The 26,982-nt window shown below is 50.9% G+C and overlaps 1 protein-coding gene across 1 annotated transcript in view; it reads left to right on the plus strand.

Annotated features, from left to right (window-relative positions):
• Positions 1-26,982, plus strand: part of LOC133353379 (receptor-type tyrosine-protein phosphatase kappa-like) — a 189,203-nt gene that overhangs the window by 78,479 nt on the left and 83,742 nt on the right. The window contains 6 exon segments of the mRNA XM_061569582.1: positions 2,221-2,422; positions 6,315-6,417; positions 9,876-10,047; positions 10,049-10,144; positions 12,367-12,403; positions 18,677-18,806. Of these exon segments, the coding sequence (XP_061425566.1) occupies positions 2,221-2,422; positions 6,315-6,417; positions 9,876-10,047; positions 10,049-10,144; positions 12,367-12,403; positions 18,677-18,806 (740 nt within the window).

Here is a 26,982-nt window from a genome sequence, read left to right on the forward strand (position 1 = left end):
TTCCAGCACCGTGGTGCTGCCCCAGCCCACTTACTCTTCTTAACACTCAACGTGATATCTCTAACTTGCTAAGTAGGGACATCGTATCAGGAGCCACACAGTCGATTGGTAATCCACTGCCGGAAGAAGGCCTCCTCCATGGCGTGCAGGTCACGGGGGTTGCTGCGCCAAACACACCGCGCCGGTGAGTGGGGTTGGTGGACGGGTGAGCAGCATCCGTTCACGTGACACTCACCACTGAAATTAGCCAGGGCCGGGGGTCAAACTCAGGTCACCGGATTGTGCTGACAACTGTGCCACCGCTCCATCAGTGATGTCGTCACTCTTCTGCTTCTTGCCTCCTGCACTTCACATTTACTTTATGAGGCCTTCGTCCAGCAGTGGATAGATCGTGAGTGATGACGATGTCGAGTATAACGTGTGTTGTTAGTGTGTTGTTAGTGTGTTGTTAGTGTGTTGTTGTGTTGAATCGGAGGCGACGGAAAGTGTACGCCTAATAGACAACCTGCAGGCTCATTACATTTACAACACGGAGGAGCCGTCTGTCATTTACGATGATGGTGATGTCATTTGTCTGCCGAATGTCAATTTATCCTAGAGGGAGGAAACGCACTCTATTGATTGTTTTTGTATGCTATATAAATCTCAATCTGTTTGCAGACCGTACACGTCACACCAATTAATTACTTTACACTTTACACATCGCAGAATGAAAATTGTGCTTGTACCAACCATCGCCAAGGCTGCTTGCGAATGGCCTCCTTCAATATATTTAGCGTGCTGTGTGTGTTTTTTGTTTGTGGCGACTTTTTTACTTGTTTACAACAACAAAAAATCCTTCTAGAATGTGTATGTTGCCTTTTGGTGAAGCCCGCGGAATTGCAGATTCTTTAGCGGGGAACACGACACATTAAATTACACGTCCTCGTTTTTTTTTCACGCGGTTCAAGGGCATTCCGCTATTCAACACCAGGCTGCCAAGAATTCACTCGTCCCGTTCCAGCCCCAGTCATTTGCCACAAGAGACACAAAGCACGCCTAACTCCTCTCGCGGTAAAGGCAAGGGCACTTGACGGACGCGTCACCGTTATTGTGGGAGCCCCTGGCTTAAAGTAATAAATAAAATCTAACGCTTCCTTTCATAAAGAGGGGTGGGAGAGGGGAGGGCTCTGTCTGGATTCTGACAAAAAATAGCGACTTTGTGGGGTTGCTTTGATGGGTGCGGCGGTGTTCCGCCGTGCCAAGCACACGGCACTCGAACTTTGCAATCGCTCATTGCGATTGCAAAGTTCAGGGACATCGATGTCGCGACGATTGTCACACCGTGGAGTTTTGCGTCGCATCGTGAGACCGGCAATCGCAGCACCCCTCCGCTCTTCTGCTGGCCGTGGGCCCAGCTTGCAGGGGACCATTTGGTACAAACATCCATAACTACCTTGACGATCATACCTGTCTTCTGGGATGACAGCTTCCGGCGTTGGAGCAGGACGTGAGTGCAGTTGATTTGCCGTGGCGCCTCGTCTGCTTCGCAGTGATTGTGCGTGGCCATTAAGGGGAGTTTTGAAGGTGGTCGATTTGCGTTATTGTCTAAGACTCATTATGCACTGTGGCGTGGGAGCAATGTTGCGTAGTAATTTAATATAAAATTTACTTATTATTCTCTCAAAGTAAAAATAGATTTCTCAGCCCCTCGGCATCCCAGAATTATGTTGCCAGACAGTATTGTTTATTCATAATAAAAGTTGTTTATACAAGCAAACTATTTAGCGTTTTCAACATTCGGTGTGCCATCAGCAGTATGTGTTTAATTAATTATTTAGAATTTTTTTTATATCTGGGAAAAAAGTGTATTTATTTATTTGATTTGTATTTTTACATGGTGCTTTCCACTTATTTACTATTAATGAAAACACGTTTTCATAACTCGCGAAAACCTCTCAAATGTAAGGAATATGAAAATAATGGTAATTGCAGTGGCCGGGTAGCTCGGAGGTCAAACCGTAGAGCCAGCGAGTTGATAGTCTGAGCCTGGTCACCCAATGACTGTACAAACTAAACCCATCAAACAAAATTTGACTCGGCGCTTGATTCGGTGCGATGATCCCACTGGGGTCTAAGTGGCCACGCGGCCGCGAGTCGGCGAGGCCCGGCCGCAACGCTTGCGGTCACCGCCGGGCCGTGTGGCCGTCGCCCGTGGTGACGTTCCGCGTCGCCCCGCAGGTCTTGTACAGCGCCGTGCGGTCGGTGGACCCGGCGTTCAACGTGGAGGACGAGCACGGCCAGGCGCACAAGCCGGCCAACGAGACGCAGCACCTGTTCCCGGCTCTCTACCCCGGCACCACCTACTCCTTCTCCATCCGCGCCAGCACCGTCAAGGGCCTCGGGCCCTCCACCACCGTCTACTTCACCACCAAGATCTCAGGTACGCCGCGCTACCGTCACGCTGCCGCTCGCGACATCCGGGGAGGGCGGACGTCCGCGGAGGAGACGGAGCGACGAGATCGGCTCGCGTGCGGGAGCCAGGTGGAGTGTTGCCACCGTGAGGGACGCTCTTAAATCCAGCAGCGATTCTATCGTGGCTGATGATACGTCGCCGTGTGATCCTTGCAGCGGGAAGTTTGATGCAGTACTGTGATTGTGTTCTATCGATCCCCCAGTGTGGATGGTCTGAGCTGACTCATTCAAAATCCCCCGGTTTGGTGAGATGAACATTCTGCTGTGAGTAAGGGGGGCCCTGTAAGGTGCCCGAGTGGTACAGCAACTGTGGTGCCCTTCCGTGGGGGAGGGAGCCATGTGACCTCCGCCCCCCACTTCCCCCTTAATAGAGAAGCACCCACACTGAAGATAGATTCTCGACAAGCTCACCAATTAATTTCCATCTTGACAGCAGGAATGTGCTTGCAATTTTGGTGTATAGTTTTTTTTACGTAACGCAAATTAATTGAAAAACCTCTCTGTACGTGTTTATACACGCAAATAGTTGAAACACTTGTAGTAATGTTAATTAGGATGGGAGCTGAACAGGTATTTTATAAGCGTGGTATGTGTGTGTGGAATGCAGCGGCAAGCACACCGCTCTACGAACTCGGCAATTCGAGTTTAATTAACGCTCATGATCAATACCAGTGACGATTATTCTCCTCTAGGTCTACTCAGCATGAAATGAGGATCTGGTGCAGTTTGTAAACATCGCCATTAGGGAGACAAAGACGTCCGGTCATGCAGCTGGCCCTCACTCGCTTAACAGCACTTGCCCCATAAGTCTATTAAGGTTATGCGGAGGATCTTTGTCTTTTATATGTTTGAGTGTACGTATGAATCAGAATCAGGATATTTATTTATACTGGAGGAATCCGATGAGCTATAAAGTTAGTTTTCACAGCTGTCCAGGAGTGTGTGTTTCTGCAGAAATTACACTACCTCGCTTGCTAATTCAGGATTGTTTTGTGTAAAAAAAAAAATCCCAGTTTTTTAAAAATACATTTCTATTTTAATTACTGAGTTGCAGAGGTCATTAGTAACGACCCCTAACTCTTCAGTCCTCTTGTAGTGCTTGAGAATATCGCAGTCTCGTTTGTGAGAAAGTTTGGCGGAGCGGTTCGCGCGCTGCACTGTGAACCCGAGGTCGCGAGTTCAACTCCCGGTCACAGCGAACGTCAGCAGTGAGCAATATCTGCACTGGTTTTCGGCACCCTCTTCACAGCACTGACCATCGTGGTGAAGTATGGTCAAAAAACCCGGAAGTGGCACGGGCAGGCCTTCATCCAGCAGTAGATTTACCAAGAGCTGTGGGGTATTCATCGTTTAGGATGTTAGGGGGCCACCGCATTGACCGTGAAGAAAAGTAAGTTGGCTTGGCCAGGATGCGTCGCTGGCAGGACGGTGGCCGCGGAAGCAGAGAAACTCCCGGAGAAGTCGCCCACCGTGGAGATGGAGCGATCGAATCCGCTCGTGTAAGGGAGCGGATCACTAACTGTCGCGTCGCGGGAGGGTATAAGAAATAGCGATGGTTTGTCGAGGTCCTTATCCAGCAGTGGATGGGTCGACAACGACGACAAAGATGCGGAGAAGGAGATGTTGTGTTTGTTGCATCCTGCGTCGCTGGCTACAGATGCCATTCTCATGATCGAATTACGCGCTTATTTATATATATTGTATTTGGAACACAAAAGAGCTTTCTGTGCAACGAAAATATTCCAGTTATGTGTGGGACCGCGGCAATAATTTGCGCATGGGAAGTACGGAGCACGGAGACCGCAATTTGCAAAGAGAGCACTTAATTCTCCCGCACCGCCCTGTGCCCTCCGACTCGTGTTTGCCAGGCGATTAAATCTACCGTGGCTGAAGTTTGTTTACTTTTGCTGCCAGAGTATTCGTTGAGCATGCTGACGGCTGGTACAGTGGGGTTAGGGATGTTGTGGGCGCGCTGCCGGAAAGTCGTGAATGTGTGAATCCTGGCCGGTGGCAGACCTAGCGCTGCACCCTTCGAGCGGCGATGACATCAGTCCCACTCCCTGATAACATGAGTCCCCGATGCGCTCTCTCGTCATGCCGCCTGCTCTTCGGCACCATGTCCGACGTTTCGTTCCGTGTGCCCATGAACTGCTTCCCGGCACACGGTGTTCATTCAGTTTCCAAAGAAGCTGCCGGCACGCCGAGCGAAACGTTGAACATTGTGCCAAACAAAACGCGGTACGGGCCGAAAACACAGCGGAGATCTGTGCAGCGGCACAACCGTGAAAAACCTGCACAGTGGTAAAATGAGTACCGCCTTGTGAGAAGTCCAGAATGTTCTAGGCTCAGGGCTGCGGATAGAAAAAGAGCACCGCTCGATCATTAGTGGGAAGCCGTTTTTAACCGGAATTGGTGGCACATGCCTCTAATTCGGCCCTCCTTGAGGCTAGGGTTGGTGAATCACGACAAGATTTGTGAAACTTACAAACTTGCTGCTCTGTGAAATTGCAAGGCAAAGACGATACAAAAATATTTTTTATTGAATCCATCTGAGCAGCGCTTTGAGTAATATGCCCTGACTCGATTGCTTGTGTTTTCTCCAGATACGTAGTGTCCGCCCACACACAAAGAGCACTCATCAGAGAAACTGACAAAACTTCCCATGCAGGATGCTCCGAAAAATGGAAAATGCGTCTTGGGAATCAGGTTGGCTTTCTGGCATAAATAAAGATTATTATTAGTATTGTTGTTGTTGTGGTTGCTGGAGCAGTCGTGGAGCAGTCCGTGTTCACCAACCTGCACTGCCCATAGTGGTGAAGTATGGTCAAAAACATTCCTATGACCATCCCGGGGTTGGGTGGTCCAGCAAGTGGATTGACAACAGGCTGTACATACACGTCGTGTTACTTATGAGTCAGTTAAATTGGGATGCCCAATGTCGGGGCCAGCGGTAGGAGTGGCACCAGCGGCCGTCACCGCTCAGGGTGCCAGCGGAGAGGTCGCCTCTCTCCGTGACCCCCAGCGCCCAGTGGCCGCACAGGGAGCCGGAGCGACGCTGCCGGCGCCTGACGACGTCGCTCCGTTGTGTTCACCGCGCTCCGGAGAGACCGACCGCGTGTCGGACGAACGCACGGGGGTCGTGGTGGGCAAACATGTTCCGTGACCCGAATGTCATCATGGATGCGTTTAGACTGGATGATTCTAGACAGGAGGGCGACGGGACGCCGAGCGTGACCTGCAAGGGGGTCCGAGACGCAACCGCATTTAGCCGCTGTTTAAATCTCGAATGGTATTTCAATTTGCGCTACAGGGGTGGCAGCGGGAATGTGCTTTCTGGGGAAGTGTTGACGATGACAAAACAAATAATGTTGGTCCCTTATGAAAACAAAAACACATCTTTAGCGAGACAGTTGTAGCCGGAGGGGTTTGTGTAAAAGATCAATGTGCAGCCCCATAATGACTCGCTCCACTCGAGGGAGCTCAAGAAAGGCCCTCTTACAGGGTATTCAACCTATTATTTAATGCTGTCATGGAGGAGGGAGGAGTACCCACACTTTACCCCACCACGCAGGACCTGACAATCGATTAACTGTGTTGAGGCCATTATTCAACTGCCGTGCCAGGAGATGGAATCTAACTGGCGACCTCCAGATCGCAGGACCAGTGCGCGGACCGTCACACCGCTGTGTGGCAGCGTCGCTCGTTTGAATGTCACTGTGGTATTTTATCTTTGGCCGTCGAACGCGGTACGTAAACACGACGGAAGCGGTGTCCACCTCTGCGTGTCGGAGGTGGAGATGGAGGGTCGTGAGCGACGCGCGCCCCAGGCTGACGCGCCTCTCCTGCGGCTGTGCTTGTAGCTCCGACGCTGCCCCACTACGGCGCCGACTCGCTCATCGACTACACGGACACCACGGCCACCATCCTGCTGAAACCGGCACAGGCCAGAGGGGCCCCCATCAGGTCAGTTAAGGATGCGGACGAACACACACGCACACGCACAAAGACAAAGATCCCCCGTATAGCCTCAACAGACTGTAGGGTCAAGTACTGTTAGCACCTATGAAGGCCGGAACGGTACACGAGGGGGTGGGTGGCCAGCACCACGCCCGACTGCCTTTGTCTCCCCAGTGGCGATGTTTGAACACTGCACCAGGTCCTCATTTGAGGCTGAGTCGACCTAGGGGAGGCCCAGGACCGGTTCAGATAATCGTAACTGGTGTTGGCTGTGAGCGGGAATCGAACCCGTGTCGCTGGGTTCGTAGTGCAGCGCGCTAACCGCTCCACTATCGCTCCCCACACACACACACATGTACACACACGCACACAGACATGTAAACACACAAAGCCAAAACAAAGACCACCCCCTCTGTAGCATTGACAGAATGTCGGGGCAAGTGCTGTTATTGAATAGCATCACGCCTCTATGTCCCCAATGCCAATGTTTACACGCTGGATCTAATTTAAGGCTCTATAGATAATCACACACCGACATATCAACATACATACATACGCACCCAGATCCAAAACATAGGCTTCCATACACAAAAATCACATACACACAATTGTACACTTATACACACATACCAAACACACACACATATCAAACACGCACATACATATACAGGTAGCAACAACAGCAGCCACCATTTTCCACCAAGCTGTGGTGCCGTCACTACAGCACTTGTGCCAGGCTAGGTGTACTTTGCATCCTCGTGAAGTGTCAGGTGCGCTGTGGCATGAGGTCATGGGACAGATCCAGATGTCATCGGTTGACTGACTGAGATGGCTGGCAGATGCACCACTCGTGCTCCCAACTGAGCTCCCAACTCGCTGCCTTTTAGCCGCCCGGCGCTCCGCTCGTCGTTGTGCAGATTTCCCAAGACAGCTACTTGGAACAGAGGACGACGGTCCTGGGAAAACCAGGACAGGTGGTAACTCCCATTTTGGTCTGGTCTCATCTAGCACACAGGGTTTGACATCCAGCCTGAGCTCAGAAATCCTGGGTTGTGAAATCACGAAGCGTTGCTTGCTCCACGCAGAAGGGCAACAAAAAGAAGCCACCATGTATAAGAACCCCGTGCACGTCTCCACCAATAACGAACGCCGTAGCGGTGATTTCCTCTCCTTCAGCGGTGCCGGGTATTGGTGTGCGCGTAATCGGTTGTAGATCTCGGATACGGTGGCAATCCGCGTGCAGCACAACGGTGCGGGTTAAATGCTTAATTACTCAATTTTTTTTAATGAAAAAGGTTTTGTATTGGCTTGGGAAATATTTTTTTGTATGATGCAACCACCACAATATGTTGCTATCAAAGATTTTTCTGGCTCTCTTGTGCCAACACACTTTTTTTTATTTCCAACTTTGCCCGCAGTAAAGCACGAGAGTATTTGCATAAGTAAATTACTATGTTAATTAGATACATCTTATCTCGTGGCTGTTTCGTTAAAGGCCAGTAAATTGTGTTTTCCAACATGTCTATGTTTCACTGGGTCTGATGTGCAAATTACGCAAATTGATTTGGCTAATTTCACATCGTCTGTAAGTCTCTTGAAGATTTGAATGCATCTAAGGCCAGGCTAATTGAAGTTCTTACGCACACATCAGGGTTGGGCATCACTAGCAGGCGAAGGAGCTGCATGCTAAGCTGCTGTTGCCTCCCGTTTGCGCGTTGACTCACAGTGGGTGAGACGTTTTGATTAAATACGGACCCCTAAACACAAACTGCCAGTGAGATGTCACAAAAGATTTGCGGAACTAATTTGATCGGAAAACATGAAACCGCGTTAGTCTTTCACAGTGTAGTGTCAGCGTTTTTTTTTTTATTTCGGGGAAAATTAAGGTATTCTGAGCATCCTGAGAAATACAAAAAAAAATCACAAATGAACGAATTGATTGTTTTGGCCAATGCTCTCTTATCATCAATTTCTAATTCTCATCGATGCTAAATTATTCTTGGGCAAGTTATGTTTGCGAGCATCTATCAATGCCAGCATGGTTCACGATGAGACGGTGTGACCAGCACTGCCGCACCGGTGCTGGTTTTTATTTAGATCGCCGCACCAGCAGCTACTCATTTGAGGCCGAATCGACAACCAGGTTGAGGCCCAGATTTTGGTTAAGTCCTCACTCTCCACCGTTGTTAGCCGTAGCACGGAATAGGACCCGAGTAACCGGGTTTGTAGCATGCTGCACCGCCGCTCCCCGCCGCGTATTGCACGCATCCGCGGGCTTGTGGTGAGGTGCGCTCGATGAATATAAATGGAGCCTCGACTCGCGGTTAAATGAGCTGTTAAAATTGATGGCCGTCCGCCGCTTCTCGACGGAGGATGCGGGGACTTGAGTCCGCCAGGTCAGTGCCCAAGGTTGCCAGCGCCGCGCGCGCCAAAGCCACTGGCGCAGTCACTCGAAGGTCCTAAAATTTATGCAGCTGCTCCCGTGTGTTTATCGCGAGCCCTTTCCGTACCCCGCTTCGCACTCTCGCTCGCATGAACGATGACGGAATTTGCGAAAAAAATCGTCCGCTGTGCTGCCGGGTCCACCGTTGGCCGTGACAACTCCCAAGATGATACGCCACGTGGATGTGGCACATCGTCGCGGTGTTGATGAGGATAATGGCACTGATTTTAAATATGATTATGATAATTCTATAGTGTAGTTTATGGAGAAGTGTGTTGTCATGTGTTTTTATTTTCTATACAGTTGCTAAGCCAGCAACAAACAATACTACAGATGAGTTGACACGTTTCTTGAATCGAGGTTATTATTATGCGAGCTTTGGAATAGAGATGGCAATGATGGGAGGAGGGAATTCCGCAGTGGAGCAGTGCGAGGGAAGAACGAGTGGGAGAAGCAAGACGACTGCCTAACAGTGTGGTGGTGAACGCAGTGTGGGTCTGCACTGCTCTGTGAACCCGACGACCCGAGTTTTATTCCCGGCCACGGTTAACATCAGCGGCTCGGTTGTCGGTGCCCTCTTTAGCATCAGCGTGAAGAAGCGCGGTGAAGCAACTCCTGCAATCAGCATGGCATGAGGAGACTTTCACACAGCAGCGGTTTAACAAAAGGGTGTCAACGTAACTCCTTTAGTCATTTATCCATCTTAGAACAGAAGAGGCATTCATAATACAGAGGCATTGCTCGAAGGAAGGGCCAATGACGAAAATGTCATGATCTAGAATATTCTCACTTGATGAGGTCCGAATCAACAAAGCATCTGATGTCAGTTTGAGCATGCACACCACTGGCAATGCAGTTCCTGAATGTTTGTGTTTACTTCTGGCCGCGTACGGATCGAGCGGCGACAATCGCAAACCGCTCGCGCATCGTCACGTTCCACGGCGCTCACGCCGGTGCGGGACGAGGGCCCGTGGTGATGCCCGCGGTAACGGCGACCGCCAATCTCCCCCCCGCCCCGCAGCGCGTACCAGCTGGTGGTGAAGGAGGGCCCCTCGGGGAAGGCCCGGCGGGAGGCCGGCGGCTGCTTCTCGACGCCGCTGGCGTACCGCGAGGCGCGGGCCCAGGGCTCGCCGTTCTACTTTGCGGCGGAGCTTCCTCCCGAGGGCCTCCCCGTGGAGCGGCGCTTCGTCGTAGGGAGACAACCACACGTACGGTGGCTACTGGAACGCGCCACTGGCCGCCAGCAAGGTCTACGACATCTTCTTCCAGGCCATCAGCAGCACGCAGGAGGTGGGGGCCCTTGGCGAGTCTCTCGCGGTTGCCCAGCATGGGGCCCTGGAGGCCCCGGAGGCCCCGGAGGTCGCGGAGGGCCCAGAGTGCCACGTGGCCAGCGGCAATCGGCGCTTGTAACGCTTGTAAGAGATAAAGGGTGAATACGTCCGTGAATTGAGCAAGGTTATTCAAAGAGCTTTGGGAAAAGAGGTGATCAAAGGGAATTCCAAAGCCGGGTAGTGTGAGGAGAGATGTAGAGAAAGAGATGGGTGCTCACCTGCAGTGCGGTGAGTGACTGGGTGAGTGACTGGGTGAGTGACTGGGTGAGTGACTGGGTGAGTGACTGGGTGAGTGACTGGGTGAGTGACTGCGTGAGTGACTGGGTGAGTGACTGGGTGAGTGACTGGGTGAGTGACTGGCTGAGTGACTGTGTGAGTGACTGGGTGAGTGAGTGTGTTGTCGTGAACTGCAGTATGGTCGTTGAACTCCATGTGGATGATGAGACAGTGTCTGGTAGACCTCAACATGGGTGGAGAAATCAACAAGTGTTCAAAGGGGCAGCCAACTCTACCCAAGTGTGCAGTGAGGTCCCAATTGGGTGCTCAAGGGAAGCAATTTGGAGGCAGAGGGGAGGCTGGGTGGCTCGGAGGTCAGAGGGTTGAGCCAGCACAGCTGAGAGCCTGGGATCGACTCCAGGTTACAGCTGCCCGTGATTACATTGGGTTCTCACGCGCAGCGCGTTCATAGCCTCAGCGCATTAATGGCCACCATTGACTGTGCACAAAAACACACGTCAAAAGAAAGTTGGATCTGCCTTTAATTTGGCTAAATAACAGCTCTGAGAATTAAAATGTTAGCTTTACTGTCATGCCAAGATTATGACTCTCATATGCCGAGCAAGTTGTGGGAGGTGCTCCGCTGCACTTTGTGTGACCGGCTGTATAGCCGCGGAACATTGATTTGACAAATACAAGTGGCATTTATCACCGCTAAATCCATTGAGTGGAAAGGGCTGAGTGATGTAGCGTGTAGGTGTTCCGTTATTTACTTTGTATCAGTTGCACTTTTAACTGTTAGTTAATTTTGGTCGGATAATCCATATGTTTAATCGTAGTTGTGTCATTGATCGGCATGGATTTTGGCCAGCAAGAGTCGTTCGTCGGCAGGCGTTGACGTCGGGAGGTTCCGCAGCCATGGCGAGGTGAGAGTAGAGTGTGAGGTCGCTGCCCCCGGGCACCTCTGCGGTGATGCCGTCCCACTCCCGAGCCGCACTTCGTTCCAGGCCTTGTACCGCCATGCGATTGTCACTCCCCAGCGTGCCGCCGCAACGCGAAAGCTTGCCCTCCCCTGTTATTGCGAAAAAAAAATGATATCGCGCGGTCCGTCAACCTCATTCTCATTCCGTGTAAACTTCCCTATTAAGTTTCTCCGCGCTAACCTTCGCCGTGACCTCATTTACTACGACTGCACCTTGTGGGAAAACGATCAATTTGGACCGGCGTCTTCGCCGCTGACCAGAAGTTGCATTGACGAGGCGCGCTGGGCTGTGCCACGGCAGGGAGACGCTAATTGATCATTAAGTCGGTGTCCCAATGCGGGCCAAGTAGCCGCTGATTTTTGGCTGCGTCGTGCCAGCCACGATGCGCGGCGTGGGGGGTGGCCACCTCGCCAAAGAAGCGGAGCGACGGTTCACTCGGACCATGAGAGATGGTGGCGGCTTGCGGAGGCCAACATTCACCAGTGGATAGATCAACAGAGACGAGCGCTCATTTGTGCAGGGAGACACTCGGATTTTAGAATGATCACGAATGCGACAACGTTCACAAGTAATGCGCTCTGAGGGCTTCCTTCACGGTAACCACCGTAGATCCTAACGCACTCCCGCACGGACAAAGAAACGAATCAGTCACTCAGGCGCCCTGCGCAACGCGCTGCTTGTTGAGCTGGACTGCGAGCACTGGCATTTGGCAGCCATTGGCTCAGAAGATAAGATTATATAGATAATGATTGTGGAGCCATACTGCTCGCTTACATAAAATGTACCGTGATTCATGGGATTCATGAGTCAACGTAATGGTAGATGCCTTAGTTTTTTTTAAAGGGTGTGCGTGCGGTCGAAGGCACCATCTGTTCAGAAGTTTGTGCCGTCTAAATCTCCTGCTCTCTCTCTTTGCGACAAATGTAATCTCTTGTCGGTTAAATCACGGCACCGCTCTGTCTGTCATCCCTCTTCTGTCCAGGAAACCAAAATTGCCTGCGTGAAGCTCGCAAAGCGAGGTAAGGCCCCAACTTCTTCCACGTGTTGTTTGTTGTCGAGCAAGGGCAAAGCGTCCCCCATTACCCTACAATGTGCACGCTCGCGTGCTCGCGCCTTGCCGAGCGGTGGCCCGGCAAAGCCTCGAACGCGCCGCCAACGCGTTGGATGTTCGCCACGTAAGATGGCGCGCGCGCGCTCTCATGCCGAAGGAAATCGGAGAGAGTAATCATTCAAACGTCTACACTAATCGGCGCTTTGGTGACATTTTTGCACTTTGCGGTACGGTGCAACGTCGCATATCCGACTCGCCGGGGAACTGACATGCGAGGGCGAATACGTGAAGCGGTCGGCAAACATAGAGACCCTTGCAGTTACACCATCGTACACTGATTGGTTATTGGACAACATCATGGGACCTCCTCAGTTTCGAAGACAATGCATGTATTATCAGAGTATGTTTTTTGTTTGCATTCTCACCACAAGTATTGTGGTTAATGCAGACATGATTCCTTGTAAAAGGTGTTTTTTGTTGCTAGAAAAAAGGGGAAAAAACCTATGCTCATCTTGGACAACAATAAAGTGCACACTTTAGGAACATGGGGAAATGCATGACTGTGCTTTTTAAGTGAGCGAATGTACTTAAGTTTAACAACGTGGGGCTGTGCGTGAAACGGTCGGGTTTGTGGCGAGCTGGCAAGTGACAGTTATATCACGTACGCACAATAATATCACTACGATGGTTGTGGGCGATTAATTGGTTAGGTTGGATGCGTGACAGTCGGATATGGGACTTTGTGCTGCGATTCTAATCTGATTGCAAGTTCCGCCAAAATAAAATTCAGGGCAATGCATCTCACTAACTCTGGGACGTATTTTATTGGCTGATTTGGAGGCTTCGTTAGCTGTTGAATCGGTGTCATTAGCTCATCACAATTTAATTACTTGGAGATACATTGAATAATTGGGCTCTGTGATAATGGCATTACGTTTGAATGAGACGACTAAGGGATGTTTTGTCGTAAGTGATTCCGTAATTGAGTTTTATCCACCAGACAGCATGGTTCCTGTCCAGCAGATGCATTGTGATTGCTTAGAGTTGAATTGTCAACTTAATGTATTTCTTTTACATCCCACAATATGGATTTTGTCTTGACTGACTGGCCGTTGTAATATATGTGTATATTTTATTCGCGTTAATTAATTGTGATTTAATTAAACCCGGTCACCGGGTTAAGCCTCGTCAAATGGATTCTTAGTGACAAAATGAAATGGTGCTTTTCTAATATGTGCATGCGTGCTTACTCACCTACACAGACACACGTACGACATCCGCACGCACACACGCACACACACACACCCACTCGGCAGAATTATTCACATTTTCTCTTGTGTTTCAGAGATGACACTTTCACACTTAAGGCATGCTGGCTCTTAATGTTAACCTTTCAGAGATTCTGGTGTTCATGCAAAACAGTTGTGAACATGCTGATTGCCTTTTATGCTGTTGCCTTTTCAACCCTATTCTGTCCAAATGGTGAGCCGCCACAATAAGCCGCTGAGCGGCGAGCCGCGTAGCAGGGACCACCAATTAGCGCTGGGGGGGGCATTCGGGATCGGACCGCCGCTTCAGTGAAACGCACGCCATAACGTTTAGAGCGATCAGCTAAATCGGCCGTGGAGCGGTGGCACAGTGGTTAGCGCGCTGCGGTCCAAACCCATCGACCGGCATTCGATGATTACCGGCGATGGCTAACGTCGGTGGCCGGCAATAACCCCCCGCTTCCCTTCGCCAACACGCGATGACCGGCGTGGTGAAGTATGACATTCCAAGCCCCACGACCGATACGGCGTGGGGAGGCCTTCATCCAGCAGTGCATCGACAAAGGGCTGTGAAGTGAACTTGCTCGTGGAGCCGAGTGCGGACATTGTGCTCGCGGGTGCCACATGGCCAGAGTGGGGTTGGAGGGCTGCCGGTGTTTGCTGTGTGTTTTAAAGGTTTCTCGCATGTCTCTTGCCTTAGCTGCTGTAGTGTTGAGTCAGCTAACCACCACACACATTACCACAGCCCATAGGGGGGGCGGAGAGGACCACGAGACAGGTTAGCCCACCCCTTGCATGTCTCTCTCTCTCTTTCTCTCCGTGTCCGCGTCTCTGTCTCATTCGTCTCTTCATCCGGGGCCCTGGCGGAGTGCGAGGCAAAGTGAGGTTGTTTTTAAAATCAAGGTTGCTGAGCAAAGGCCCAAAATGCCGGGCATCCAGCAGCAAACAACACTATTAATTAGTAATAGATGAGCGTTGATACGCTTCTTAAATTCAGTAAGGTAATGAGAACATGGTAAAGGAGATGATGGGAGGGATGTCTTTATGGCTTTGTGGGTTAGGGTTGCTTCCTTACTTCATCTGCGCTCTCAGAATTGAATATCTGGGGCCCGTTAGCAAAGTGGTGCTTAAAGAACAAATAGTACAAAACTAAACCCGTTAATAAATAGCACAGCCCTTCGTAGCAGAGAGATGGAGAGGCCAGAGAGATAGAGTGAGCAAAAGTTGGAGGCTGCGCAGAGTGAAGACACAATTCTGGCTGCTTGTCTGGAATATTCATTGACGCTGTCTGAAAATTTGATGCGGACTGCCTGAAACCTCTGCAGTATTTGTGCAGAGTGCCAGAACATGTTTTAAATGTCTGCCTGAATTTTTGAGCTGGGTGCAGCCACTAAGCCACCACAGCTGAACGCAACAGCTGCCGAGGACGGCGTGACAACAAGCAACTAAATAAGTAAACAAACAGCAACCTCTGTCACGACCAAAACTCTCTCGTCGCGATTCAAACACAACGTGGCTCACGTGGCCCAGGCTGTGGCAAGGCGTCACGTCGCTGCGAACGCCCGGCCCTTTAAAGTCGCGCGAGTCTTGACCTTGCGGTGCGAGCGCCGGCCATTGCGTGTCGGGCTCCGTGTGCCCTTTGGTGGCAAATCCCACGGCGAGGTTTCTCACCGTTCGCGCCGCCGCACGCGCTGCCGGCACTTTGCTTGCGCACTCGCCGCGGCCCCGAGCTCCTTCCCCTTGGTCCGGCTATTTCCTGTGTCATGACCGACTCCCCATCACGGAACGACTCCCCCCCCCCCCCCCTCTAACCCCACTACCTTCCTCGCATGTCGTCCACACATTTCACATTTCCATTCCCATCTTGCACGTGTTCTTCCCCTTTTGAAGGAATTTCCCCAAACGTTCTGATTTCGTCGTTAAATATGTGTGTGTTGCATTTCCTCGTTTGACTTGCGTCCAGCGGTGTAGATATCGAGTGTGCAGACGGTGCAATTACACCGGAGCGCACAGGGCCGGAGTGCCCCATGCACGCCGGGCAGTGACGAGGAGGGAAATTGGTCTGTGGGAAGGAGGAGGCGGGGGGGGGGGAGTGGAATTTCCTTTCAAGGCCCATGCCAACTTCGCTACGTTATGCCCCATCGTTATTTGCCACGTGCGTGCACAGTGGTGTGCTCGGGACCGCCAAATATAAATGACTCGTTAGGCGCCATATTTTGGCGGGGAGAGCAGGCAATGAAAATCGAAACTTGCCAATCATTTAGGCAAAAATATTGCTGACACAGCCGAGGAATAAAGGCCACGGACAAAAACTGCGCGGAGCTGACAGCCGCCAGTCTGTGCCGTTTAATAAATTAGAGCGGTGAAGGTGCGCGCCTGTTTGCCAATTCAGAGGCTGCCAGTCACTCGGGTCAAGTTTGTTTACCAAATAAAAATAAATAAGGCGTAGGCGCACAGCACCTACCCCACACGGAGTTTCGAAGCGAATGACATTTTATTTATAAATTAATATTGAAAGGAAATAAATAAAGTGGAGTGTTCTTTGGCATCTGCACGGCAGAAAGCGGCAAGAAAAGATCAATTTTGTGCAAACGTGGGAGCCTCTGCCCGATTACAAAGCCCCGCGCAAAGATTAAATATTCTTTAGATTTCTGCTCTCGTCGTCTTAGCCACAGTGTAGAGAGACGCGACTTGCCAATAATTATCTGTTAGAGCATCGGCATTTGCTTATTGAGTCTGTCATTGCTGATGAGCCTCAGATGGGTGAAAGCAGTCGAGAGTTTTCAGTGTTGAAGCAAACGTTCCTGGTGAGCATTCGTTTCGGTAGAATGCCGTTTATTGAATTATTAATGCAGAAGGGGTTTACTCGAGTCGCACGAAGGAAGAGCGTCAATGGCACGAGCGAGGGTCTGTCAGCGTAAACTTAGTAATAGCCGTGTAACCAGCAGCGGGCTAACTGAGGCTCGTCACGTTTCGTGCGGATGCCGTTCCGTTTACGCCCCGCGCCGGGCGAAATGGCGATCGTCTTGCATCGTACGCTGCGATCCACGCGTACGATTTATTCACAACAGCGGCAGTGTTTAGCATTTATACTTGACAGCAATAAAAACTAAACTCGGTTGATCAAGGCCATTAGGAATGGCTCTTGACACGGCGTACGTGGAGGCACTTGTAGCAGCCCAGAGTAATCGTTCGCCCGCGGTGTGGAACGTGTCCATGTGTGTTCGCGAGCCTGATGGATCTGCCTTAAAAGCGCCAGCGTTGTCTTATTTAGCGTGCTTGCATCAAATTGGCGGCCAAATTGGCACAAATTGATTCGCTAACAGTAACAATGATATATTTAGATTGCAGAAAAACTAAATAATCAATTTAACATTTCAAAACACACACATGTACAATCCTCATTTGTCTATGCATCATTTGTGCACACATACACACATAGACAGTGCATGCAAGGCAGTTTTGTCTGCATACGGTGTGCGAATTAACTCACGTTGGTCAACGTGACGCGCAATTGGGGCGCTCGTTAACATTTTCGTCTTCAGATTTTTCCCGTTTGTGACCAAGGCCTCGACATAAAAAGATTGAAATTCCAGCAAATGCACACGCTCGTTGTGCAAATTACCGTCATTCCTCACTCCGTTTGCAAACGCCACGGGAAAAGGCCAGGCAAAATATTTTCGGCATTTGACGATGCCGCTGGCTGCGTCCATGGTAACGGATCGGTGTGATCACGGCATCTTTGGCAACTTAATTGGTGGAATTTCAGCGGGGTTTTAACAACTTGTCCGCAGATATCCGCAGTCCACCGATGCGTGCCGTAGCGAACAGAAGCACCGTGGCAGGAACGCATTCTCGCGTCCCTGACCTGTGCACTTGCCACCCAAGTTGCACAGCGCCAGCAAAGTACAAACATGATGTTAATAAATAGATGCTCAACACAAATGCATAATTAGTTTTTAACAATAAATACATATATTTTAGTTTACTTAAGTCGTGCCCTATTTTGTTTAGATGGAGTGCCCTTGCCAACAACATTTGGTATCCCAGTGGCATTTGTTAAACAATCATGCTGATGAGGAAGACCAATGGGCCAATGGGAGTCAAACTGTATTTGCTCTTTATTAAGGAGAGGTGAATGTCTAAATGCAGGCCAATCTCTAAACTGTCAGCTAGAGCCGTCGGTGCATCTCTGTGGTGGGCGCATTGCCTTGGCACGACGGATAGTTTGGCAAGATCTGGGGGAGGAAGAAAGGCAGAAGTGTGCTCGGATAAAAGTGGAAATGTTCCAATATGATTTGCGATTTAACCATCCCTGCTCCCTCAGGGCACGCCCAATTTGGTCGCTAATACTACCAATAAATTAGCTCGCTTGTACAACAGCCATGCGCATGCGACGGGAATTGAAGGGTTACGAGAAGCAAGAAAGAACCGAGACCCCTCTGAGTTACAGAACATTCTCCCCGTGCAGGCTCCGGTTTAGTCAGTGTCGGGTAAATGTCAGGTTTATCAAGAGGGTACAAGATGTTTCTCTTATTTAAGACCAGGTGAAGAGGGCCCTTTGTGAGCAGTAGCCACTTTTTCAACGGAGACCTGGGTGGGATACGTTGATCGCAATGGCAGTCAGATCCAACGCCGCAGATCGAAGCACAAAGTTAAGCATATTATCTTCTATGCGTACTGCGACGGTTTAAATCACAGGTAAACATGCAGCTTCTGTTGGAACAGACTCGCATCAGAACGGTTAAAGGCAGCTGTCATGACGTCTGTCGGGCTGCTCCAGGGGGTAGAGCTAGCAGAGGACATTGGCGCTAAGTCGAGCAGTGGAACTTGACTGCCGTGGGGAGTGGAGGAGGAGTGGGGGGAGGGCGCCCCCCCTCCCCCACCGCCCGTGCCACGGGGGGGGGGACAGCAGGCCGAGTGGTCTAGCGGCGACCCCAAAGCGGTGACCCCCGTCCTGTTCGCGCCGGCAGTGACGAGGAACGCCGATCTTCCGGACGCCGAGCTCCAGACCGACCACACCATGAAGATCGCCGGCGTCATCGCCGGCATCCTGGCCGTCCTCATCATCCTCCTGGGCATCGTCGTCTACATGAAGCGGAGGTGGGCCCGCGGCACGCACCAGCCGAGCGCCTCACGAGCCGCCCTCTCGCCGCGGGGGCCACGCCGCCGCACTGTGGGACTTGGGGGTGCCCCGCGACCCAATGGGTCCCGGAGGCTTCTGGGTAGATTACGGACGGGATCTGTGAAGTTTGCCTCGCACTTAGTGGCGGATAAGGAGAGCTCAGCTGCACAGCACCCTACTTGTATTAGGTCTACACAGCTACCGGCGACTGATTCAGTACTTGGTCTGCTGTCCACTTGCTACTGTGTGTTTAAAGGTCCCATCATCGGCGTAACCATCATTAGAGAATGGCACAAATACTGCGATCTTTGTTAAAAATAATTGTGGGTGTCTTTTAGCCATATCTCTAATTGTTGGTGCTGTGTTAGACACCCACAGTGGCTGCTCCGCTGTTGCTACACACACACACGTTACCCAGTGACTGCTCTCTGTCTGGATGGGATCCCTGGCTGAGAGAGGAGGGCATCATTTTAGCCAAAACGTGAGAGGCACGGTGTTAAACATGGGCGAAGACAATTTAATCCAGATTGTCTGGGTTTTCCTCCGGGCATTTCAAGTCTCATTGAATGCCTTCTCAATATAATTGCATCTGGTCCTGTTGGCGATTGCTATTGTATGCAATGACATTTTGTCCTACAATGCATTGGAGTTTGGAATGAACTAGAATTGTTTATCCATGTTTTTCAAAAGTGTTCTGCTAAATGTTCAGTTTATTCTGTTTAACCACTTTTGTTGCTCGATGTTCATCACGGAACCCAAACGAATGGAAGCCAGTTTATTTTGCAGCTTACCCATGGGCAGAATTTATTTGTGTATCGTGGCATTTAACCCGACATGTGAAGAATAACTTTACACACGGCCCTTTTTAAAATAACTTCCGGATGAAGACCTACCCAGCCACGCTGGGTCAATCACAGGAGCTGATTGACCATACTTCACCACGCGGGTCCGCACAGGTTGGAGAAGGCAGACTCGGGAGCGTCGCTCGCCACGCGTGTTGGCAGTGGCGGGGGATTGAACTGGGGTCGCCGCCGGGTTCGCAGCGCCGCCTGCGAACCGCCAGCCCACCCGCTAATAAAATATGCATAAAGAAGCCACAGCTGTAATGGAATTGGTGACATTTAAACCTGTTTTTATTATTTCACATTGCGGCGCAACAGAAAATAAAGGCACTTCACATGGTAACATTTAGCGCGAAAGCTCAGCGGGCGTTAATGAGCTCTTGGTGCCCTCTAATCAGTTCGCCTGACATTTGCGGTAATACCCGCAAATGTAAATCAGGTGCACGTCTCCTTTCAAAGATTGCGCTCGAGTCCCCCGGCTTCCGCTCGGAAGCGTTCCACTGCGCTGCGCTACGATGCGGCACCTTCAAGCGATTATTAATTCAAGCCGGAGTGGGTGGGGGAATTGATGATTAAAATTAAAAAGCGCATCTTTGAGCGAGTGTAATTTTAAGTAAACAACTTTATTGAAATTTACCGCAGTTATTAAAAACAAAGTGCGTTTCATGCAATATTAACATACCGAGTGCATATTTTAGAATTCAGCGCTATCCGTGAGAGGGGGAGAGCTGGCGGAAATACGAGAGAAGCGGTGTGGCAGTGTGCTCTGTTTTACAATGATAATTATCTCTTCTTAGCCATTGATCCACCGCCATGTCCACGATGTTCTCTCTCCACTTGCATGTGTTGGCTCTGATATAAAGAAGTATAATTACAATGCACGCCAGGAACAGGACCCGTCAACAATGACTCGTTAATAATGCATCGACCACTCCAGATTGCTATCGTTTTGCTTAACGTTTGGGCAAATCTTACACCACAATCTTACCATCGGGATAATGAATTTTGGTCACAGCGCTGTTGTATTGGAACTGCAAATTAATTTCCCTCTGTTTTTATTTTTGAATCTTTTTTAGTCCCCTCCATTTGTTGGCCTCTTTGCTGTCGATGTCATGAAACAGTGCTTCCCTTCGTGTTAGAGAACGGTCCGCGGAAGCGAATATCACAGCACTACTTCTGTGATTCCTTCAAGTGACCTCGAGATTTCCCTTCAGTTTAAGATGATTGACAGTTGGCGGCATAAATGATTACATTCGGCAAATAATGCAACCCTGGGGTCCACTTCTGCCTTTCTTCCTCCCCTAGATCTTGCCACAGCTTTTAGGCGAATGTCTCTGTGTTTCCAAGGAGCCCACTCCTAGCGAGAGAGCCCCCTTGGTACGTGCTCCTCCTCGGCCTCGTGTGTCACTGCTGCCCTGTGGCCCGCGTGCTACCTCCAGGAGCGTCGTCACACGTTAACAGCCCACCCTGCCTGCTTCTCGCCAGCGTTGTGTCCTGGCTCGGTGCAATTGCCGTGGGTTTATTGCTTTGTTACAAACATCTCTCTGTGCTCAATAGCGCGATCGCACGATTGTGCTTGGCCTGGTGTGCGCATCGGCGTTCATTAATCAGCAATGCGCGGACATAATAGCCTTGTTTCCATTGTAATTATTACGATGTTTCATTCGTATGAACGCATCCTTTAGTTATTTACATGTTTAATTGTCGTATTAATTTAATAAACTGTTTTAAATGATGACAAAGAAAGTTCTTTCAACACAACAATGGCTCTATAATGTTGATGACCCAGAACCAACAGGAAGGATATAACGGTATAATAATGCAAAACAAAAATCCACCACTGGATGAAGGCCTCCCCACACCGTGAGGAGGGTTGCTTGACCATACTTCACCAAGCTGGCCAGCCTGGCTTCTTATGCAGGTGTCTGTAACGAGTGGGTTGCGCAACGCACAAGCCACTGCCGGCAGAGTCCCGTTAGGGAAACGTAGCAGCGGGCCGCGTAGACAACAATCTGATAAACGTAGCAGCGGGCTGCGTAGACAACAATCGGATAAACGTACGAGCAGGCCGATTGCATCCGTGACAGTCGCTCGGTGCGCCGCACCGCGCTCCGCGTGTGAGCGGCGCACTCCACACTCGCAACTCCCTGACGCGCGCAACCACAGAGCGCTCTCTCCGGTCAACAAAGCGCCGCTTGTGAGAATGAATCGGCCCTCTTTGTGTGTCCTGAATAGCTCTCGCTGAATAGCTCTCTCTCTCCACTCACGTTGTGGGCTGTGTGTGCGCGTGTGTGCTCCCTGTAGTAATGGACGCACCTTTATTTCCGCGGCGGTTTGCTCAGGAACAGAGAATCATTACTTGAACTGTGTGACCCTGCTGCCCCGGGGTGACCGGCATTTATCTTGTGACAACGTGGGCCGACTGAGAGCGCGTGGACCTTTTAATAGACGCGAGTCCCCGCTCTTAACCTGTGCACTTCCTCTCATTTTTGTCGAGGCCTGGCGAGCACAGAGGCAGCGCCAGCGTTTGTTGTCAAGGGTATCGGGCACCGATCTTAGATCACACGAACGGAGCTCTGGCGGATGAAGCACACTGTCCACCGGGGGCCCTCGTGCTCCGAGCACGTGACGCGGTCGCACCGTCCGACTGTGCCACGCGCTCACCTGCATTGCGTCTGCGTGGGCAGTGAACTCGTCGCAGGAGAGCTCCTCCTCTCTACAACCCTATGACCTGCGACTCCTGTTATCTCTGAGAGCTGTATGGTCCCGGAAATGCATTATCCGCAGTGCTATTCTTCCTTTTATCTGTGGGTTTTCACATCGTGCTTTACTAACCGGATGCATTTTATACGCACATGTTTGGTGCATAAAAGAAGTCGCTCAACAAATTTGTCCCACTTCCCACGAGTTGTTTGATTTTTTCCCCAGAATACACTTTGGGATATGAGATCATAACTCAAATTTGCAAATGTTTTAAGGTTAGAACGAGTTAATAGATTTGTTTTCCTATTATCCACAATTAACTGACATTATTTCCTGAGGATAAGTGGAGTACATTTCAGCATAACCCCACAGCGATATTCGACCCCCACATCACCATGGATAAGAGGAGTTCTACGGTGTTACAAAAGCATAGCCACCGTTGGGTAAAAAACTACACGGTGTCTGCTGATGGGATTCAGGTAGATATCCACTCGTGCTCAATGCCCATTTGCTGTTTACATAGGCGCCTATGAACACCACCGCTCTTTAAGAGTGTAGCTGCCCATGCGTTTGCAACATTCGCTAATTATATCATATAACCGGGTTAATTGCTGGTAGATTTTACGGCCTCGACTTGCGATTGGTGACACCGTTGTACAGTTGTGCCGCTTTGGGCTTTCCTTCTGCAGTGGGGGGGGGGGGGGGGGCAACGTTTTACAAACGTCGGTGCCAGACTTTTCTGCGAGCGAGCTTCGCTTCGGATCATCCTCCGTGAGTTTGAGGCACTGCGCGCGCCTCCCTCCGTCATTCCACATCAAGAATAGCCAGCCCTGCGAGCGTCGCTAAACCCTTGACTGTCGGTACGAACACAGAGGCCGATATGATACAGAGACTCGGAGTGCAGTCCCTTTGACTGTGGCAAGCCAATCGTACGCTTTGAACGCTGCCTTTGATGCGCAGTCACGTGTGCGCCGTTCACTGTGCAAGAGGCACTTGCGCTTTATAAACCCCGAGGCCTTTCATTGGGATGTTTAATAACATGGCGTGGTGCCTTGTAAACATAAAGGCGATGCTTTCCAGGAGTGCATCTGACATTGCGGACTGGGCGAGCGTCAGGGCGCTGGTGTCCGCGTCAGACTGAGCCGGGCGCAATATGAAGCGCTTTGTTGTGGGAAAGCAGAACGTTGAACATATTCATAATTTTCACGGCTTTGCCTTCGACAAAGTCGCGCTGAATGCGCCCGATCTCCTTGCATCTCACAGGCTAAGCAGGATGGACCCTGGTTCCCAAATAGATGCGCGACCTGCACCGGGGCTTGCCGAATGTTGCAGGTGTGGGGCTGCGTTGTGGTTCGAAGATGGCGGTGTTGAGTGTTGCCAAACCAATCGCTCGCTGGCCAAACGCCCGTTGTAGCAGGACCCTCCTGAGTCCGAGTTTTGTGACTTCTGCAGGACTCGGGGCACCACCTCAGGGGGTACGAAACACCTGGCTCATTATCATGTGAAGAACGGAAAGCTGACATGGCCGAGAGAGGGGAGGACTCCATGTAAATGCATTGCCTTGAGCAGTGTATAGTTAAACAAACGACAAAAACCGGACTTTTAATACTCCCATAAGACTTAGATGTTTTGTGACAGCTACCTCAATGAGATGACGATCCTGGGAAAACCGTAAAGAGGACCCACGTGAAAGAAATAGTCCTGAGACTCCGTGAGGCTTCCTTGGGTAAATAATTGACATCCTCTCATCAGCACCTCGTCGCTCACACAGTGATCACAGTTGTTGATTTGGGTGTTTCACGAATCCTGTCCACTGTCGGGGAGGGCACCAAACCTGGATTTGCAGACAACATTGCACTGGGTCCATGCTCACACAAGGAGCCCCCGTATAGCCTTTTGGACTGTTGGGGCAATTGCTGTTAACGGGCAGCTATGTAGGCCGATATGGCGTACGAACGGGTGGGTGGCCAGCACCACGCCCGGCTGCCTTTGTATCCATAAATGCTGATGTTTACACACCGCAGCAGGTACTCATTTGAGGCTGAGTCGACCTAGGGGAGGGCGTGAGCGGGAATTCAACTCAGGTCGCCGGGTTCATTGCGCAGTTCACGAACACCTGAGCCACCGTTCCCCACGCCGACGCACGCCGACGCACGCGCACGCACGCGCACACACGCACGCACGCACACGCCAAGTTCGCGTGCGCGTCCCGTGCTCGATGCCGTGTGCTGCGGCCGGTGTGACGAGACGCACTCCGCACCCACCACGCACACCGCAGTCTGCACACGGCTCCGCGAGGTGTTGTACTTATCCCCCTAGGGGGAGTTGGCCAGTGAAGCCGGCACATTGGCCAGTGAAGCATTGCAGCAGGTAACCAGTGCCTCCCTCTCCGCTAAGAGAGCCGCGCGAATGCTGCCACCGGCCGTACTAACACTAACACGCTCGGGATTAATTTATCATGGGATATTCTTCCGGGGCCCTGCAAAGCCCCCAGCCGCTAAGACTTCACCGCGCCCACCCTCCAACCCCACCAACCCCCACCCTGCAGCGGGGAATTATTTTCTGGACCCGAGCCCCAGCCAGCTCCGGCTGAAATTAGACCCGGAATATTGGTACCCTAAAAAAGTGCACGTGTATGCATTAGTTCCTAAATTACAATAACAACGCATACGCAGTGTTTATTTATTTCTAATGAGAATTTCTCTTGTGGCTTCTCAATTGCTAAGCATCTAGTTTAACCCTTTTACTGCACCCGGCTTGCTGAGACTTGAAAAAAGAAACCTGCCGACAAACGCGTGACCGCTCGCTGGCCGCGTGGCGGCGGGACCTTTGTGTGGCGCTCGTGGTGCTGGTGCCTGCTCCCACCCGCCCCTGGGCATGGCGACCACGTGCACGTCCGCATATTTGTATTAACGTCTCGAATTGCTCGGTCATTCCATGCAGCTTTAATATTTTTTTTGTTACTCATCTGTGGACGGATGGCATTGACGCTGATGTCCTCACGCTTCTCTTCACATGGCTTTCTCACCCTTCACAGGCGGAGCTCCCATTCTTACTCCTATTACTTGTAAGTAACAGTGCACAAAAAAAACAATCTCATATCCACCCGGCTCCCCACCCCCTCCCACATCCAACTAATTCACGTTTTTATGTTCCCTGTTTTGATTTGCTGCTTCGCATAACATTTTAATTTCTGCTGTCTGTCTGCCTATTGAGCCAAGGCTTGCGTTTCCACAGTGCATGTCGCGATACTCGTTTTATTATTTTTAATCTACTTTTACTTTGTCGGAAAAAAAACGTCGATGGGCGCAATGCACCTGTGCAGTCAGGGTTGCCACCGCCTGAGCTACAAAAATTCAGGACACACGAATGGGAAGAAGAATATTTCACAATACCGGAAGAGGGGAAAACTCTATTGATACGCTTTGTTTTGGGTGGTATAGCATTACGCAACAGACGAACACTGGGAAAACCAGGATAGGGGGCAACCCTAGCACAGGTAAGGGCCGGGCTGGCAGCTGGCTCAGGCTTACCTGTAGCAGCTGATCCCTTGACGTGACGTTAGCGGCGGCCTCTACCCAGCTGACGTTGGGGCGGTGGGGGGGACTGGGCGCGCGCGTGCCAGAAGCGTCGTTCTGCACCGCAAAAGCGCAATTTGTGCAGCGATTTGTTTTTATTAGCCACGGTAATCCTCTCTGTTCCCGAGCAGGGCTTAGCGCGGCTGTCGTAAGGCTCATTGCGGCACAGTTCGCTTCCAATCTGAGACCAAGTGTGCTCGGAGTGCGGCGTTCTTGTCGCACCGTTGACATGTAATCTCTGCGGCCGCGAGTCTTTGCGTGGGAATGCAACAGAAGCGGCCGCAGCTGATCAGAATTATCTCGGTGCCCGGTGACGTCCCGGGTGAGAGGGGTCTGACCTGCCCGACTCGTCGTCCCATTTGTACGGCGAGTGACGAGGCTCCGCTTCGTGCTGGACAGGATGTCCGGATGCGGTCGCCTTTTTACGTTGGAGTGCTTTTAACGGACGACAGGCCAGAGGCAGATCTAGAAACTGGGAAATGTCAATAAATTACACATTGGCGAGGTCTCTAAGGGGGTGGCGATTACCGTCTTCGTGAGAGGCCACCGTCTCCGTGAGAGGGGTCACCATCTCCGTGAGAGGCCACCATCTCCGCACGTGTGCCCTCTGAGACCTGAGCGAGTAATTGTGCAGTGGTGTTCAGAGCAATCTACAACGAGAGGAGAGCCGCACGAAACCTCCTTCCCAGAACATTCAAGGCCACAGATTCATCGACGGTTCCCCACGTGCGCTCCCACACAGGCCAGACAGCAGCTCACTGTGGAGGTTTGGTTATCTTAGTTTAAAGTGTAAATCCTAGTGTATTTCCCAATGAAATAAGGCATTTAGTAAGATGAGTCTCTCTTGCTGTTATTCTGTTACTCTGTCCAAATTTCATGAGAATTACAGTGCTGTAAGGGTAAAATATTATGCATACTTTTTGTAGTTGAAACAAAATGGACACCATATGTTGTCCTGTACCGCAGTCTGGAGTACAATTCGCCCCCGTGCCTCGTGGGACAAACTACCTGGATTGGCTGGGACATTTCGG

Source organism: Lethenteron reissneri, chromosome 43 (genome assembly GCF_015708825.2).
Source record: "Lethenteron reissneri isolate LAM-NWPU_2019-01 chromosome 43, ASM1570882v1, whole genome shotgun sequence".
Lineage (NCBI taxonomy): Eukaryota > Metazoa > Chordata > Hyperoartia > Petromyzontiformes > Petromyzontidae > Lethenteron > Lethenteron reissneri.